Source organism: Lagopus muta, chromosome 14, assembly GCF_023343835.1.
Source record: "Lagopus muta isolate bLagMut1 chromosome 14, bLagMut1 primary, whole genome shotgun sequence".
NCBI lineage: Eukaryota > Metazoa > Chordata > Aves > Galliformes > Phasianidae > Lagopus > Lagopus muta.
In genome coordinates this window covers 10,590,110-10,610,189 of record NC_064446.1, presented here as the reverse complement: position 1 = coordinate 10,610,189, position 20,080 = coordinate 10,590,110, and the positions used below count along the sequence as shown (strand labels likewise).

General features: G+C 39.1%; 1 protein-coding gene across 7 annotated transcripts in view; it reads right to left on the bottom strand.

The window, feature by feature from the left end:
• Positions 1–20,080, bottom strand: part of EBF1 (EBF transcription factor 1) — a 268,717-nt gene that overhangs the window by 22,207 nt on the left and 226,430 nt on the right. For all 7 annotated transcript variants that reach the window (XM_048960858.1, XM_048960861.1, XM_048960862.1 and 4 more), the window contains one exon: positions 10,317–10,405. In XM_048960858.1, coding sequence (XP_048816815.1) covers positions 10,317–10,405 — 89 coding nt within the window. The remainder of the gene's footprint in view (positions 1–10,316; positions 10,406–20,080) is intronic.

Here is a 20,080-nt window from a genome sequence, read left to right as displayed (position 1 = left end):
GAGAGTGCATAAAAATGTTGAAATAGAGACTGAAATAACGTAGGTAGATTTTAGTATTACAGTTAAAACACTGCTCAGTCATAACCTCTACAAATGACTACTTTCACTTACGTTTTATCATCGGTATAATTAAAAGAAGTCTCTTGAAAGGGGCATTCTCATTACAACGAAGGACCACTTCAGACCCAATTGAAATGAAAAGACAGAGCATAGATTAGGTGTGGATACCAAGTGGTTATTCCTAGGGAAGCATAAAATGCCAAATGTGTAACAATTATATTTTATAACTATGTGTTCAAAAGGCTTACAGTATTTTACTGCACAGAGAGACTCCAGCTCAGAAAGACTACTTTACTGAAATTCCTCCAAGCATATATTTTTTTTTAAATTCCACTTTTTTGACCAGTAACAAAAGATATTTTTCACCTGATAATATTTTATTAATATTTTTCCTTGAAACGTGAACTGAAATTTTCCAAAACCAGTAACCTTACGTGTAAGAAATTAAATATATCCAACATTTCACAGTGATAACAGAATCTTTCTCTGTGTACCCTCATGAGGTAAAAGTGGATATTCAATGTACACTATCTAGGGCTCCTTTTTGAATGGGGAGTGGAAAGATTAGCACTGTTACTACACCAACACATTTTACAGAAGTGCTTAAAAATTCACCACTTATTTTTCACAACACATCAATATTTCAGTAACTTTTTTGATCATCAAAAGCTCTTAACTCTCGAGTTACTTTAACGCTGTAAAATTGAAAGAAAATTCAGGATACCAAAACTTAGTAATATTTATTTCCTGTGTATAAAATAATATTTTTGCAGACATTTTATTTGTCAAAAGCTCACATAGGAAAAATTCAGCGTTCCTATTCTACAGCGTTAGGAATTCAAGAGACAAGATGCTGTCCAGATGAAATTATGATTACAACATTATTAGTGAACACACTTGGCTCATCCTGGAGTACTACATTAATAGAGACAACTTCTAAAATTTCTGTATCTCAAATCTCCCATACATGAAAAAAGAAAGTATAATATATATGTGGCAGTGCTTTAAAAAACGCTTCTGTGTTTTGTTTCCATTTTCTTCTCAGCAGGCATATAATTTGCCATCTCTGGTCAGAAATTTATTCTAGAACATTCTTTAAAATAAAACTGAAATGCACAGCCATATTTATACAAGTAGCATGAGATTGTTTGCTATTGTACTTAGAGGACATTTCAGTCCAGTTGAGTTATATCAACATAAGTTACATGACTGACTACTGCAGCAGAAAGAAAAGGTTGTACTCAAACAACTGTTATTGCCTCAATGGAAAAAAAAAAAATCAATGAAAGTAAAACGAACAAGAGATTTTGTCTGAGTTGCAGTTAATACTACTGAAGAGCTATGGATATTAAAAGGTCAACAAATAAATTAGTCCAAGTGTTATGAAATGAATGATCTGGCTTATAATTGTATTGAGTGCAAATTGTTCACTGCCTATTAGACCAGGTAATTTTTAACCATGGAGCCTCAATTACTGTTCCATAAGCAATAATATAGTTGTAAGAGCCACCGGTTCGATCGAGTGACCTATGAGACGCGCCAGGACAGCTGACTTTGCTATGATGGATCACTGAGCCTGATCTCCAAATGGTGCCAAACCTTCCCTTCCCGTGAGGAGTTCTCATAAAAGAAACATTACTGCTTGATTCATTTTACCAAAATGTTTGAGTTTTCAAGTGTCAGCAGTTAAGTATAGATTGTGAAGCTCTCTATTTCTTAGAAGAATTATGACAACAGACATCCTATTGCTTGCAGCACTCTCTGCTAAATGGCAACATGATGGTTAGAAGGATGCTTTTTCTGCTGCTCAATTGGACTGTGTTGTGAGAAATACACCGCAATCACATTTTACATCACCACGTAATCCACTGCATAACACCTAAAACTAGGCTAGAAGTGGAAGCCTTAGGTGAGATTATAGACATTACTTCACACTTCTGCAATGCCCTGTATTCAAAGATCTCAAAGCACCAATTTAAAGGCAACCAATTAAACTTCAAAACATACTTTCTAGAAAATATTCTCTCTCCTCTATCTTCATCAGAAACAGCCTTAACATGTCGCTGTTTGGCTGAATTCACAATGGCCTGTGGTTACAACCAAGGCAGGTTTGTAGGGTGAGGTAATATCTTTTATTAGACCCATTGATACAGGCAAGAAAAGGTACAGTCAGCATGCAAGAAGCAAGGCGTGTGTGCCCCAAAGCATGTCTGCTTTTCTTTTCCAGTTATAGCAGTTAGTTACTAATACATATTAATAAGATTACCACTTCCTACAAACCCTGATAGCCTTAAACAGGGAAAAGAAATTAACCTGATATTGTTTTCATGCTATGAACTAACATATATGGCATCTTGTGATGAGGAAAGGCAGCAGCTGCGTTCCCCCACTGCTCCTCAGAGCATGCAGCCAGGGCTGGAAGTACAGCAATAATAGTCTGGTGATAATTCCCATAGCACTGGGCCTTAAAGGACAGAAACTATTCGGTAACTCTGCTTATCTCCTCTTTTCTCACATTTTCAACTTATTGTATGTATAAATATAATTCCTGAATTATCACAGAATCTATGTAGTAGAAACTAAACCAATAAGAAGCCTAATTAGAATAGATTGTACCACATACAACCAAATCCTATTTATATTGTCAGTCTGCTATATTTTTGATAAATCACTACGTTCAAACAGTCTATTGGGAGGGTGATTTTCCATTTCATCTCTCCATTGAGCAAAGAAATGCCACGTGACTGGGATCTGAATTTCATTGTTACCAGCATACAGTTGAACGGAATATTATTTGGCACAATGCAGCGTACAACTGAGCCACTAAATGCCTGATTTACTAAATTATTATTAGATGAGCCCTTGCTGTTCCAAGTGAAAGTGCAGCCACTGTCTCTCTTCATGGTGTGTTCAAATTGTTCTGTGTTTAAATATTCAGCATGAGGCTAATGTGAACTGATGAACTGAGACTACAAACATTCACTTTCAATACAGACAGAGAGACAGAAATGCAACGTATCATGTGGCCTGCGGAGGTGAAAATGATTTATATTTAAGAATGCTGCTGCCTGCTCCCATTACGATAAGATAGTCTTAATTAGCTTTGTGTTTGAATCGGGAGTTAGAAATGTAACTGAACAACTCCAAAGAAGAAACAGCTGCACGGAGACGGAGGCTTCTGAATCCTGGTGAAGTGGTACTTGAGTCTCTGTCAGCAAAGAACATGAGCTGCCACTACAGGTTCATACTTCACTATCTTTAGTTTTTGAGTTGCAACTTAAACGCCTCGCATGCAGTTCTGCTCTGAGCACCAGAAAGCCCAGAACACGCAGAGGACGGACCGTGGTGTATAACTGCATGACTTTTCAAAATGGAGGGGAGAGGAGGCATAAAAAATAAACTATATTTGCGGGGGAAAAAAAAAAAGACGTGGGATTTTTTTTTTTCTTTTTCTTTTTTTTTTTTTTTAAAGAAAATTTCTTTACTGCCACCTGCTGGAGTAGACAATAACCCTTTGTCATACTCAAAGAACAAACACCTTCACTTAGAGGACAGTTACGGAGAGCATTTAAAACACTGTGATCCCAGACGCTTACAGTAGATTAGAATTTTTTATTGGTGCTGTGTTGCCATAACAACATAAAGACAGCAGATGACTTAAGCTAAGCTTGCAAAGCAAAAGGCTGCTCATCTGGCAGTTAAAATGAATACAGTTCACTTCACAAGTTCCCCATATGGACCCTTAGTGTATGGTAATGAGGATACCATATGGTGGAAGAAAATGCACAGAGAACAATTGTGCTCTACTGGATGAGTGAAGTGAGCAGGAAGTTATGGGGAAACACAGGAGAGATTTCTGTCTGCTCTCTAACTCACAAGTTTCTTTCAGAGGGGGGTTCTCTCTCTTCTTAATCTGCCTCTTAATATATACATGCACAGAAATGACAGAGAAACACATTGTAAGTTTTGCAACATCATTCATCACAAACTGTCAGGTATGTTTGTAAATCAGCCTAGTAAGATCTTATAAATTTGTAATTCTTAAAAGGTAAAAGTGCTAAGTTTTTAGACAAAGTGCAGGAAAATTTAAGCACTTCTGACAAGTAGAAACATTAGTGGTAATCATTTTTAAAATGCTTGCATGTTTCTGCCTGCATGTTTAGCTGTAAATAATGCTGAAATGAGTAAAAGCTTTTAAAAAAAAAAATAGGAGGGGGAGATGAAGTGGAATAATTTCTTTTCTTTCTTTTTTTTTTTTCCAAAAGGATAAAAAGTAATAGTTGATCAGATCCATATGCCTGTTAGATTCTGCTGCAAATGTACATACGCTATACTGTGCACTGTACTAACCAGATCCTGAACCTGGTAAGCCAGCTTGCTAAAGGCTGCAAAGTCAATTTTGTACTGCACATGCTTCATAAAAGATGAATATAAATGCATTAGTTAGACACGGTGAGCTAAATTAGAAGGTCAGGCAGGGCTGGAAGGGCTGAAATATCACACAACCAATGACTGTAATTACTCTTTTTTTAAGTCTATTAAGTGGTGTTGTTCTATCAAGGCTCAGGGGTATAGGACATGAAGTACAAGATAAAGTAATGTGTATTTATTACTCCCACGGGATCAATTTACTAGATATTTTCAGCTCCACAGAGCAAAATACACAAATGCAGCCTTTGTTACTTTCTTCAAACTGTGGTTTATTCCTTCAAACCTCTGCTCCTTGAAGGGACCGTGTTTACCTGTTTAGTGCCTTCCTGCCTCCATCAATTCATTGTTGTATTTTAAAATAGTAACCATAATGGAAGCAGGAATAGAGAGAGAGGTGAGGATTTCTCTTACAGAATGCTCAAACAAGTGGTTTGAGCTGCTCAGATGGAATGAGCAGTATAGAAAATCCAATCCGAGGCATGTTTTTTACCCCAAGCAAAGCAGGAGTCAGGAACGTAGAAAAACACAGAGCTCCTTGTCATCATGTTAGCCCTGATCTATTAAAAGTTTTGTCATAGATTCTAAATTACACCATCTGCTCTAATCATTTGCTGAGTAAATGCTGACCCACTTCTAAAGAAAACTCACTGAAATGTGCACGCACGCTGCCGACCTTCACAAAGGAAAGGGCTCCTTGCCAGCCGACGGTGCGAGGCTCTGCCCTTCAGTGAGCGCTGCGGCTCTGCCTCTCAGCCCTCTGTTTGGACACTTTGCAATTCCCAGACATGCCCCTTCACCTGACACGCAGCACCTCATGAGAAAGACACTTCCATAGCAGCAGCAGGCATTTTGGCCATCTATTTCTCAACAGCTTGGAAACTCAAAACCCAAACTTTGGAAAAAAAAACTTTGAAACCCGAATATTTTCAATAGGATAAAGTGAAAACCAAACCAAAGCAAGCCTCACCACCAACTAAATGCCCAAATATTTTAGAAATGAAAAAATCCAGTTGATAAGGATAACACCAACCTGAACTGTGGTCTTACTTTCTGACAAGTTTTACAGCACAGTGTAGAAACCACCACGCGCTTCTCGTGCTGTCCTTGCTATACAAATGAACTCCATTAGCTCTCCTTCAAACGCTTCCCCTCCCTGCTCATACTTGGTATACAAGTTTTCTAACAACCCCTTTGTGACACTGGGTGGAACAAAAACAAAGATGTGTTTCCTTAGCTCAAATTAGCTAACTTTGGTTACAATAGCATAAAAACATCATATTTTGGATGAGCAGATGGAGATCAATTTGGGAATCTCCACTGGGTCTGAATGAAGCAACAAACCTGAGTTGCTTTGTCTTCATTGCTATTTTAACCTTGGCTAGCAAGCCTGGGCCAACCCACCCACGTTCACAGCCAACCTCTGTTTGCAATATAAACAATTCCCATGTCTTGAGGGATAAAGGGCAAATCTCTGGGATTTCATGAGGGAAAAGACAACTGCATTTGCCAGCCACTAGTTCCTAATAACCACCTGTCTCCTATTAGTGTCCTAACAAGGACTGGGATATGTCCTGGGATCTAATGACTGACCGGAGAAAAGGAGCCAAAGAGAAAGTGGAGAAACCAGAAGAAAAGGCCCCTTTCAGGAGGGATGAGGGGTCTCCTGGAGACTGCACTTGAGCAGCAGACTGGGAGGGAGAGGATGTCAGCTCATGCTCTGACTTGATTGTTGAACGCAGAGCAAGCAATCGTGTGCTTAATTTAAATACACATGATGAGTTGTGAGAGTGGTGAAATGGCAAATAAATTCTAGGAAATTGCATATAAAGAGGAGTCATTGATATTAAATCATCTAGGATGGATGTGTTTCAAATCTAGCTCACAGTTGAAACTGTTTTACAACTGTAGCTGTGGAGTTCTAACAAGGTTGTAGAATATCAGCGTATCTGCCAGGGATTTATTTTAAGGGTTGTAGGATGGTTATATAAATTAACGCAAATAGATTTAACATGTTGTTGTGATCTGAACCCTTAGTGATTCCCACCACACTTATGAGCACAAGAACCAACAACATTTGTGTATTTGTGTGCGCATGCACAAAAGCAGGAGACAAGGAAAATGCACCTGGCTCCCCAGCTTCACAGGCAGGCTTTCTGCAGACCAATCCTTCAGGACAACAAGACAATTTCTTAACATTAGTATCATGGCATTTCTTTCCAGTTCTCCCAAGAGATCACTTGTTTGATCTGATTCCTGTCTGTATTATAAAGGAAGGACTACACAACCCAGCACACCCCTGGTACTTCATCTCACTCCAAGCATTGGGTGCTAATTCCACCACCTCTGCACTGCCTGACTCTCCTGATGGTGTGTGTGTTTGTGCCTTTGTGTGTGTACAAGCAGGCACATCTACTGGTGACAAGCCTGAACTGGTGGCTTTTCCTGATCTGCTCTTTACACAAAGAACAGGACTCTAGCCTATAGCTAACACCATAACACAGCTGTCAACATCAGCTCCCACCACTTTTTCTTCAGAAACCATATTGCATTTCTAGATTAAATACATCTCTACTTTTCAACTCTCTCATGACTATGGGAGGACATTCTCCACAGGAATTTGGCCACTGAAGCGCAGGGAAAGAAAAATAAAAGTTCATAATCTGGCTTTCTTCTTTGCCTACCTCCAGCAGATACCTGGAACATTTCAAAAAGGTTCATCCCAAGCATAGTCACTGAGCAGTTATGAAAATAATGGAAAACCTGTGGAGAACAAACTTCTAAAATAGCCTCAGAGATTTTAGAAATGTGCCTGTTGACATAAATAGGACTGCTAACGTCCAAGCTCTGGAGCAAAGCAGGTGCTTACATGCACTTAGTGGCCTCAACAGCTCTCCTTAACTTAGGGATAATTAACACAGCAGAATCCTTTCGTTGGTCCATGGGAAGGACTGCATACCCTTTTGAGCCCCAGCAGTGTAATCATTTCAGTTTTTAAATCACTCTAATTCATCAGTAATGTTTCAATGGGGTAAGGGCCACAAAACCAAAGAGCAATTACAGAAATGTGTTTTATGTATTTAACAAATAAAGTAGAAGGTTTTTGAGAAACAGAAAGCAATGATACACTGACAGGACAAAAGGGAAAATGGGGGAAATGATATTTAAATTTCTGCCTCTCTCACGTTTGCCCTCCCTGACCATGGTTCCACTGTGGAAGCCATATGGCTTCCAACTCTCTTCTAAGTAGCCACTGAGAATTGTCTGTAGTGGAATTCTGCCAAAGCCCTTCTTGGTTTAATGACATGGAGAAGAGCGCTGCGCAGTGCTCACCCAGCACAGATTCGCTGTGTCCTTGATTATGATTCTGGAGCCAGCAAGCAATGCTGGGAATTGAACCAGCAGTGCCTCAAATGCTGAAGTCAACATGTGCCCTAACCCCTGCTGCAGTCAGCCTCTGTGCAAGGCATATTAATGAGTCTTGTGCTTGAGGTCCAACCATCGAGCCTGCACACAAGAAATTACCCAAAGATAAAAAAAAAGTCCTCATCATCCCTCTAACCTTGCATGTAGATATTTCTTTATTCCCTAAGTTTGTTCAGTCCTTTAAGCAGTAACATTTTCCTTTAGGCCATCAATTGCACTTCTACCTGTATAAATACAATTTCTCTTTAAAGACTTGGAAATCTGTCCTGCAAACGTATTTAGAACAAAAACATTGAGCCAAGAGGGTATATGAGGGGAGAGATGACTCAGTGTTAACCCTCTTTCTCATATTGTATCCATAAATATCTGCTAAATGTTGGAGTCACGATATGGAGACAGATGAAGCTTTCTACTGCACGTTTTTATGCCTTATGGCTCTAGACAGCAGAAATGTATGGTTATTACTGTGGGAACACTCTTAGTCTAAATGGGAAAAAGGAGGGTGTACAGCCTCATGGCTGCTTTCACATACCAAAAAAAAAAAAAAGCAAACCAACTGAACAAAAAAACCAATTACATTATTGGGACCCCCTCAATACTGTGGGCATCTGAAAGGCAGCTCAATAACTGCAAAAATCTGTGATGCATTAGCACTCAGGCGCATAACCCAACCTGGCATTGCTCAATCTTATTTTACTTGAATTTCCTCATTTAGAAACAAAAGCTGCAAGCATCCACTCATCAACTGGAATACTGGATTCAGGGAAAATTTAAAGTATTTATTTTGGTCTTGCAGATATCTGGGGCATAATGAAGGCTGGTTGCTAATTTTCTAAGGAACCATTTCTCTCTGTGTGTTTTTTTGGTGGCAGAGGCATTATACACCTGAAAGATCACCTCCAGAAGGATGCTCTCTTTATTTGGAAAGGACTGCATCTCTGGAGGGAAATCTGATGACCTATGAAAGCTGTGTTAGTAAGACCTACTGCAAATCTGTCCAAAAGTCAGAGAAAGGGACAGCTTGTAGAGGATGAACAGAGCCAATGTAGAATGTAACTCTCCAGGGCAGAATGTTTCTCTGGTCGTAAGAGGGAAGGACAACACATCATCAACCTCAAAACCACAGCCTACAGCCTTCCTACACAAAGATAAAAGACTTAATGTTCCTACAAAAAAAGTAAAATAAAAATCACTGAATTTAATTTCTATCAAGAAATAAAGTAATTTGTAGCATTCACAGTCTCTTCTTATCTTAGCAACACTTCAGAAACATTAACTCATTTAAGTCCACAAAAACTGACAATAAAAGCCTACATACAGCTTAGGAAGCTACAGAATAAAAAATCAGGAGATTAACTCAGCTACAAAGGCTACACTGAACTTGCATTCTTTGATGAATCTGGCCTGAGTTCTCAGCTAAAGCACTGCTCTGTGCCCCAGGTCTGCAAATTCACATCTTCCTTTGTGTAACTTGAAGGCAGTGCTCTTCCAGCATGCACACCCAACCTATTTGCCTGCCAGGCACTAACTCACCAACAGCCATCGTGGCAGAGCAGACACTGCAAGGTGGCAGCCCACAGACAGTGCCACATACAGCGAATGCTCAGTGTCTCTGCACCTCAGTGCAGACCAGTGCTTTTTCAAATACCCCCACTCTTTCTCAAGCAAATCCACAAGATTCCACCAGAGCAAAATGGCATGAAAGTATAGGTAGCAAGAACAGCTGTGGGCACAGACCTAGACAGCATGCCACAGTGTAAGACAGAAGAACTGGAAGCCGTGTAAACTTCTTCCCCAGTTTTTAAATGAAATAAACCAACAAAACATCTCCCACATATTTTAATGCGAAAGAACACCAAATCGCTTCACGATACATTGCTCTAATTATTTCAGAGATCCTGAAATGAATCAGTATGCTACTATTATTATCTTAAAACAACATTCGGTGCAGCAGCACTAGACGCATATTCACTAAAGACCCATATTATTTGCTATTATCAACGGTGAACTCAAAATTACAATGGCACTATTGTGATACTAAAACCAAGAAGCATCATTCTGCTATGAATAAGTTGCTCAGGTTCCAAAATACCAATCAAAAACGTGCTTTTTATAAAGTAATTCAAAAGACAGAGCAGGATTTGATTTTAAGAAAGGCAGGGGCTGTTTGAGTCAGCGGTGACTCAGAGAGTCACAGAAGTCTTATAACGTTTGATATGAGAACTGCTTGACTTGGTCTCATTGGTCATGCCTCTCCTTCTGCTTAACTGTGCCGAGTACTGAACTCGAAGCGTTACACATACAGAGAGTCTAATATAAAACTGAAAAGGGTTTACTTTTAAACAAAAGTACGCAGTAAACAGTTTTGCCATATTTAATAAAATAATAAACTTGATGCTGACCTTTGGCAAGCGTTCAGGGTCACCAGGGTGCCGGGGGATAACCTTCTGTAACCTTTGGAAACCATAGTCAATGGTGGGTTCATTCAGAGCTGAAACAACAACAAACAATGCAGTGATGTGACAAATGCATAGCAAACAGGCTCCATTGCACTGCAACAATCAGCACAGCACTGCCAGACCAAGCAAGGACCACAGCAAAATTTCCTCTCACTGAAATCAACACTGATTACGAAGTCTAGGATGAGGTTGGCTTTGAGGCTTCAGTTGAACCAGCAATGCAAACCTTTCTCTGGAGTGCCTATGACAGCCTCTACAAAATTTGGGATGCTGTATACACATCTACCAAATAGAAAGCAATTGTTATTTCTGAAAGTCATGATGAAATTAAATTGATAAATGCTTTGCACCCCATGTTTCACGTTGTCTATTTTTTCCTATTTTCCTGTTACAAGGAAGGCCCTTTGTAATGGGAAGACAGGTGAAGTAACTCTAAAGGAGCCTTCTCTTCTTCCAGACTTTATTACACATTTTATATGATCTATGTGCAATGATCATATACAATTCTGTTGTGAACTACAGACATTTGTCATGGCAGAGGCTTTATTTTTCACCCATTGAAATGAAGTAAAGACGTATCTCCTACTGTATTCAATAGCCCAGCTCAGGCCTCAGTCAGCATTGAACCGTTCCGAAAGTTCTAATCATTTTTAAAAATTCATCTGTGGTTTTAGCTCATTTTTCCCCAGCCCTTGACCAGTAAAACAGAGGTAAACTTGAGGAGAGAGAGAGTGGAGGTAAAGCACTTGAATCTTCAGGAGAAAGCTTGCCTGCTTTAATCATAGCTGTGATTGTGCCAAGCCTTTAAGCACATGCTTATCTGTAAGCCCGTACTTAAACTCATTTGCTTTCAGCAAAGCAAATTCGAGCATATTATGTTTTTTGTATGATTGCCTGTAATTACGGGAGACTGCATTGAATGACCTTCTAGCTGTATTTCCAGTCATATGATCGCTTTAAAACTCAGATGTTAGCGAGACTTCAACACATGCTGAAAATTTCCTAAGTGCTCTGGAGAACAAGAACACAAGTCAAGCATTTTCAAGCATTTCTGAACAGTGCATCACGACCCTCCCATGCCAACAAAGACAACAAAACTTTCCACAGCAATTTGTTAGCAAATTTTTTTTTAATTCAGTGATAAAAAAAGTGAGTTCTTCTTCCCACTGTGATACTTTCAATTTTTATTTTTTATTATTATTATTTTTTTTTTTAAGTGGGGAGAAAGAGGTTTTTTGGGGGTGGGAGGTTTTTTTTATAAATTCCTTTATGGAACTTGAATGGTGCCATCTGATTCATGAAAAAAGATTTAGCATCAAAGTGCATCTCCCAGCCTTACTTGTAGTAAGCACTCTTATATGGCTCAATGCAGCTTTTTCCACAGTGAGTTACACAGCTTCATCAGTCTTATCTGGCGTGACACAATTTGTCCAAATGCCCACATTTTAAGAGAAAAGTCCATTTTTTCATATTCTTAACATGAAAAATTGTTAGTCAGACCATACTGTCGTCAAAAAGTAATATCCCATCCCTGACTTGTTTTCGATTAAGTCACGTCTCATAAACAATCTCACAAAACAGTCCAGCTTCCAAAGAAATTGTTTCATTTTTATTATTTTCAAACCACTGTGGGTTCTGGGTAAAGAGTGAGAGTTCTGCACACACACTGTAGAAGCAGAAACTCAGCATTTCTCTAACAACACAAGAAAATATACTGAAAATATACTGAAATGACTCTTATGGCATTATGGAGATACCAGACTAGAAGTCTTTCAGGACGTTAATTTCGGATCTATTGTCAGAAGTTGTTGTATTGCCCCAAAGATCCTGATATTTCTTTAGTTCCCTCATTTTTTTTAATGCATTTCCTTTAATTAGGAATGTCCGCTTTTCTGCTTTTATATTAAAGCCCTCATATGGAAATTGTGAGAATGAAGCTTTTCCCCTGATCGTGAGATTTCCCTTCTTCAGATAGCTGGCTAGTTCTTCTAATTTACATACGAGCGCTGCTCCAAAAGCTCCTATTTTATGATGATGGCCCACAAGGTGAGAGATGGATGTTGATGGCACGGCAGTAGAGCCTGAACCTTCCTACCATTATTCTGTTACGTTCGGTTTCCACGTGAGAGAGATGGCAGCAGAAGGGCAGACTGGCACAACGGCATCTGACGTGGAAGTGTGTAAGAAGCAAAGGTGCATCACTGAATTCCACCATGCAGAAAAAAAATTGCACCCACTGACATTCACCAACATTTGCTGAATGTTTATGGAGACCAAACGGTGAGTGTGAGCACAGTGAGGCAGTGAGTGGGTGGTGTGTTACAGCATGGCAACAGTGACCGTGATTACCTCTGCTGGTGTAGGTTGCTATGAGCGCAGCATGCAGCCTGTTGCTCAGTCCAGGGAATATGAATAGCTAACAAAGATGACCGTGTTGAAAAACAGTATTCTGTAGCTGAGAATTTGCATTATCAAATAGTGTTATTGTGCTCTTTGTCCATGGAAAGAAATAGGAGGCATTACTTTCAGAGCATCCTCTGACTGCTAGAAGATTTTTGCATGGTTCTGTCATACATGTTTCTTCCTTAATGCAGTCTAGTTTATGGCCACTTTCCCCTTACATCCTTTGGGAAAGTAGTTACTAAATTTTGCAATATTATAAATGGAGGCCAGTTCTGAAATCCCCCAGGAGACAGCAGTCATTTTCTCATATCTTCCCACACATTCAACACATTTGAAATCCACAGAGTATTTCCTGTGAGTATTTTCTGAACTAAATGACCAAAAAAATGTTAATTTTATGGTCCAACCTCACAAGGCTTCAAGCATTCTCTGGAGGCACTGAATACTTTCTGCTTCACATAGCTTCAGCTTGGTGGACTTTGTGGGGAAGGTGTGTGTTTGGAAGGCTGCAGTTTGCAGGAGTCCAAAACAGCAGCTGTCAAAGATCACTCATTGGTCTCTAACCATTCAACCCTTTCAATCTTAGATTTTAAAAAGAAAAATTTTAAAAAGAAATCCTTAGCTGCCTGAACAGAAGACTGCATGGCATCAACCCTCCGTTCCTTATCCCAAGTCAAATGTAATTAGTCATATCTCAGAGAAAGATTCTTGTATAAATATTTAACCCCAAATTCTGCATTGAGGTCACACCAGTTCCTATGTCATTATCTCCAAAGGAAAAAAAAACTACATTCTGGTCTCCAGGCACTGCAGCTCTCAGTGAGGCAGCAGGTTCATGCAAGGTTTTGCCTCTGTCCCCCCTGAGTGCAAGGCTGGCTTCCTAGGGCTCTAATTCAAAGAACATTTTTTTCCTTGATTAGAAAAAAGGAATCAATAAGGAATACAAATTCTCTATTTGTGTTCTTGACATCCATACATTAAAAACAAGCTAACACATACTGTACTTAAAATGCATTCCCACTACCCTAAATTTTAAAAGTACTATTGAAAGTACTACTAACTTTAAAAAGGTGTATTAAATTCAAATAGGTCCCAAGGCTAATGGAAGCAATTTGTATACCAACCCAAACTGACTGGCCCACTTTTCAAAATACAAGTATGATAATCTCGTGGTTTTAAAAGGACATTTAAATTGAAAGACTGTGAATTTAGTACATAATTATACCAATAGAACCCTTTAACTTGTCAACTTGTAAATCTAAAAGGCTATCAATCATTTCTAAAGAGGAAATAAACCTTAAAATTCTTTGATTGACAGTGCTTACTTTTTATGTGGAATAAAAAAAAAAAAGAGGAGTAAAGTGGCCAGAAATCCATTTACAAAAGTACATTGTTTTACATAGGTGAGTAAAAAGCCAATAATTACACCTCCAAAAGACACATAAATCAAAGTAAGTACTTCTCCTTCACTTACATATTTTAAGTTGCAGTAAACTTCAGGTAACTTTTTATTAAAATACCTTTCCAAATGCAAAGCTTATTGAAGCCATTAATAGGGTAGCATTTTCATTTAAGCTAATATAATCATTTTTGCAAATACAAGATTTAAGCCATTTTTCTCCCTCCAAACAATAAACTTTCAGCCTGTCTCTTGTGTGAATTAGCTAAAATTACACCCAGGTGTACAGAATCTGTCTATCTATCCTGGAGTATGAGTTAAGGCACAATATTTATTATTCTTACCATTTTATGAATTACTTCTTAAACCCTTGAGGAAGAACTTTCTTTCAAATTAGACTCTAACAGAACAAGCCATGAAGCTTTTTATGCAGCAAGTCTAAAGCCATAACTCCTCACATCTAAGGCTTTTAATCAAGAAAACACACAATGTCTATGGAAATAAGGATGCATACATTATATTCACCTTTTCGAAGTCCATCTTATTTTTCAACAGAAACACTGCTTATACCTTTGAGAAAGACATTTGCACTGTAACTATGATTTCAAATTCTGCACGGATAATTTTAATAACTACGTGTAGATAATTCAACACTCTTTTTTTTTTTTTAAACTAGTCAGTGGAGGCCTTTTTTTAATATTTCACATAATGAATTCCTACTGTGTCAATAAAGCTTTGGTTGTTAATTGAATGACTGTCTGATGTATCTGAGAGAGGAATTTCTTTCTCTGGCCACGCTGCCAACTTACAGCAGAATGATCGACACTTAATATCAGCAATTAAAAGGACCTGTTCAAATATCATATGGAATTCGTAGCTTGGGGTAGCGTAGGAGAACTCTTCACCGAGGAAAACTCATTCAGTGAAGGCAGAGAATAATTGAATTAGACACATTTTAACATTATTATTCAAAGAAAAATAAACACACGCTACATAGAAGCATTATGGAAATATTTCAGAACGTAAACCATATCCAGTTAATTTGTTTCCCATGCATTCATGGTTTTATTTATTCTTTTTATTTTTCAGCCCTTGTTTCTTCTGCATTCTGTTTGACCCAAAACCAATGAGAAAGCAGCTCTGAGACCAATGAACTTCCCATTTGCTTTTCCAGCAATAAGGCTGCAAGAAGAGAAAAGGGACTCCAGGGCTCAAATAACAGAGAAGATTGAAGGTTACAAACCAGTTGGCCTTGCGTCCACACGTTTGTCAGTCCCTATTCCAGATGAGAAATCTGGTCCTGACTGATTTATGTGAAACTCCCAGGAAAGGGCTACATGTAGGAATTAAATGTCCCACACCGCTTGCTCCTGTGGTGCACCAGAGCTGCTGGTTTTCTTGGGAAGACAGAGGCACCACAGTGCACAGCCTGAAGGAGGTAAGAATGACCTGCAAAAGAGTAGGGCTGTAATGGTTTCATGCTAAAACAGCAGTATGAAAGAAGATTTTTTAGACTCTATGTTGGTACAAAAATTCATTTTCTTCAAATTTGGCCCTATGACAGAATTGGAGAACTAGTCCTTAAGTACAGAGTGAAAAGTGAGGGGCTTTGGGGTCTTCAACACACCATTTTTGTTCCCACCTGATGAGGAAATCTTCACCAGTACATAGATAGAAGTTGATGCAATGTCCAAGGCACATACGTTGATGCATCTCAACACCTCATAGCCATAACAGACTAAAAAGAACTCCATCAAAAAAGCTGCAGCACAGTCATGGCAATGAAGGCTGGAAATAGATTTAACGCATGTAACCAGTAACTACAGTGGGCCAAACACTTGTAGGCACAGAGAACAAGAAATTGAAAGAAAATCAAGAGCAGCTGAGGACTTCTGGACACACAGTCTACTCCAGCAAGTCAGATTTTGACCTCTACCATAATCTCTCTTCGTTTCAAGATCTGGACATGGCACACTGTAAGCAAACCTAACCCAACAACTCTTATGCTCAGTCGTCTCTTCTGCCTGCCTTACAAAGACAGCAAGAAAAAAAGCTCCGCAAAACCCCATCATCAAATGAAAAAAAGGCTGTTTTGCAAGTCTCCCTGCAAAGACTGTTCCTTTGCTAATTAAAGATTGTTAAATGAAAACATGCAAGCATTTGAGCTATTTGTTGCTGCTGTGAATTCGTCTTGCTTTTTATAAAGTTTCCTTTCCACTGCCTTTCCCTGGAGTGTTTATTCCCGCAAGCAATGGAAAACGGAAGCGGGTGGGACAGCCAGCCTGCACTGAAAGGCTGGAGCTAGAAAGGCCCTTCCAGTGCTCACTCAGAATTTCCTTGCTTTTCTGGTCTCTGTACTCCCTCACTTAAACGTATTTTTGTGCACTGAACTTCCATTTTTAAAATCAAAGAGTGGCACCATCACACATTTTTTTAATGGAAATAGAGATAGCAATATTGAAAATGTAGTTCTCATGCTTTATTGCCATGTCACGTCCAAACAGACACCACGTATGTATACCAAGCAATAAGAAAAATGCAGAGCCGAGTCAAATAAACAGCCTGACACCCAGATTTCTTGAGTTTTCCCAGTGACTGCTCTTTACTCGAACTAGAGATGCAATAGGCCAGCATTTGAGGCAGCACTACTGTGTTCATCAGAGTTATTACAAACATGATAGACAGCGTGATATTTTCCTCCTGATAATTTTTCTCCAGCAACTAAGAACCAGAGAGCCATTCCCTGCCCACCCGGCCCATGCTCTGCAGCCAGGTGCATGAAATGCCTGTCTTGAGCCCAATTCTTTCTTTTAAATGAAAGTTATGGTATGCAATTACTGGATCTGTCCAGCAAGGATCGTGCATTGGTTTCTCTAAAAACATCAACTCTGACTGCTCACTCTTAGATACTTGTAGCCTGGCTATGGGAAAAAAAAAAAGTCAAGTTGTGAGCTTCACAGTTTCTTGTGCCTCTGACTGCAGTGACCTCTTGTATAATGGAGAAAATTTGGACTTGTGGGAGTATGAAACAAAATCCAGTTTCAGGTAGTGGAATTTAAGCGTACCAATGTCAGAGCAGGCTGCTAGAATTCACTGAGGATATGCATACAGAAGGCCAGAAGGAAATTAATGCATGTTGAATACTTCGTCTAGTCTCCTGGGTTAACTGATGCATCTTTAGCAGTCATTACCAAAAACTTCTACATGCGAGTATTTTCCTGTGTGTCAGGAACATTCTGGTAATGCATGAGCACACAGCAAAAAATTTCCTGCTAGATCTCAATGGATAACAGCTTCTTTTAAATAAATGTGTACCTACACACAAAGGTTAACAAAAATGCATAGAGGCCAACATTTAAAATAATGGGTGACAAAGGTTAGCTATAAGGTCTATATTTAGGTCTACTTAAAAGCATTTAAAAAATAGACACTGCATTTATTTTTAAACTGTTGGCTCAGAAACAGATGCAGAGATGTACCATAGGAAATGCTAAAATGTCACTTTGTGTAACCTTTTCTTTCATTTCTTAACACGCTTATTCTCAACATTTTCCCTTTGCATGAGCTCCTCACATCCCACAATGCACACGCAGATGCCTTTAACAATTTCATCTAAGTTTTCTCTTTTCACTATCTTTCACAAATTCCTTTGAGGCTGACACTACTGAAAACCACTGTTGCAACATGTTGGTATGCAGAAGTACCTCTTTTGAAAAGTCTCTTCTTTCTTTTAACCCTCCTATTTCTCATCTTCTTTTCAACTTATTTAAAAAAAAAAATAAAAATTACCAGGGTATGTAAAAATGAAAAATTCAGTGTCCTGCTTGAGCACCAAAGGCATTCCTATTATAAAGCACCTTAGCCTAAACTTGGCTGTTTCTCAAAATTGTAGACTTGAAGTGCACTACAGTCAGAGCAAAAAGAATCTTCAATAGAGGAAATTGGACAAACAGCAGGTATTGCATCCAACGTCTCTGCAAATGGGATCAGGGGAAAAGAACAGCTAGACCTGAATCACAAAAAGGAGAATTGTGCCTAGGTGTAGAGCATGGCATTCAGAAGGGACTGACCTCCCATGAAGTTTGATTTCAATATTGAATCCCTCTGCAACTAAGCTCATATGCCTTGAGAAAACTAGAGTTTTTGGACATCTTTGTTTCTGAACATTGGCTCTGAGTTGTCCACATGGAGTAACAACAAGGCAACTCATCAGCAAAAGGACCATTTTGGCTGTATCCTTGGTGATGCAGCAAATTGTTTAAAATTAAAATGGGCTTGTTGTTTGCTATTTTGTCACATTTAAACAGGAATGTGTAATTGGAGAGGTCTCAGCACGCTGGTTTTAGGAGCAGTGATATCACCTGCTTCTGTAAATGTTCTGGCTGTTGGTTTTTTTTTTTCCCACAAAAATTTTGACAATAACTGTTATCAAGGATAAAAAAAAAATCATACCAGTCTGTCTGATAAACATGTTTCCCTGCCCTCACACCCCAGTGAGCACTGTGACACTATACTTTTATCATCTAGCGTGTGCTCAGAATGAGCTTAGAACAGCAATTGCCAGGAATAGGCAGGCGATAAACTGCATTGATTTAACACATCTTGTTTTCAATCATGCTCGGATTTTCTGAGCACGCATTTTTCCTGTACTCCGGCTTGTAGCTTTTATCTGACGAGCTGATCCCTTTTCACTGGAAAATGAAAAGGTCGCACAATAAGACACGGTTTACTGGAACTTGAGCACGCACCAGGGAAAGTATTTTAGATAAATACTGTCAGACATAGTGGAGCTGAATTTCAACAACACAATTGCTAAACAACAATACTTATTACTCTCTAGAACAAGACTACAAGCAACTTACGGCTCACAGCGGGGGAGATTTCAGAGTTAGGCGCAGTAGTTAAAGAAGCCTCATTCAAGCTAGTTTAGAGATGTATTATTGCTTTTGCCTTATATGCACTGACTAGCCATACCTCTGGACCAAACTAAATGCCCCTTGACTGCTTTCCCAGGTCATTTCCAAATGACAACAAACCATGATTTTCTTTTCTTTTCTTTTTTTTTTCCTGTGGGTGGTAGCTTACATGCCTCGTTGAGTTTATTCAGATGGCATACTGAGTGGTGGTCAGAAGAAAACTATCCATTTGTAGAAGTAATATAACTGAAAGAAATTAAGCCAGGTGAGCTGATGAGCAGGTCAGTAAACAAGCAAGGTGTAACGCGGCATGACACATCTACAAATGGCAAGGTTAGAGCAGACTTGCAACAATAATTCTAACTTTCTTTTCCCCTGACCTGAAGTGACTGCAATGATCCTGATCAATACAGCACTGAAAGCAAAATATCTTCAGTAACTCCTGACTGAAGAGGCAGGTGTACTCAGTGTAGTGCCTGAACCAAATCCACACTGCTTTTTTTTTTTTTTTTTTTTTTTTTTCTTTTGCCTCTCAGCAATCTTCTGAGGTTAAACTCAAACAAGTGGGCTTCTCAGTCTGCCCCCTCCTCCAGGCTTTGAAAAAAACCCATCTCTGATAATGCTTCCCCTCTTCCAGCAGCCTTTCTCAGAGCAGGACTATATTTTCCATAGAGCCCAGACCTCCTTCCTCATTTACAGGTGCCAAAACTTCAGTTCAGTCCCTTAATGAACAGCACAGACTGCAAATGAGGGCTGCAAATTTAGTAGAAGGATTCCTTTTACACGGGCTATTTGCTCTGGCAACAGCAGGTTAGGCTGTACAGTGTTATTCCAAACAAGTTGTCTCTGCTAGCAAACAGCATGGACAGCTGATGATCCCAGGTGAAAGCAAACCTTCCTGACTTTTCTCCCTCATGAACTGCCATTCACTGCTTTTGCTAACACTTCTACATCCTTCTGGAAGCCTGCAGTACAAAGGGAAACTTTAA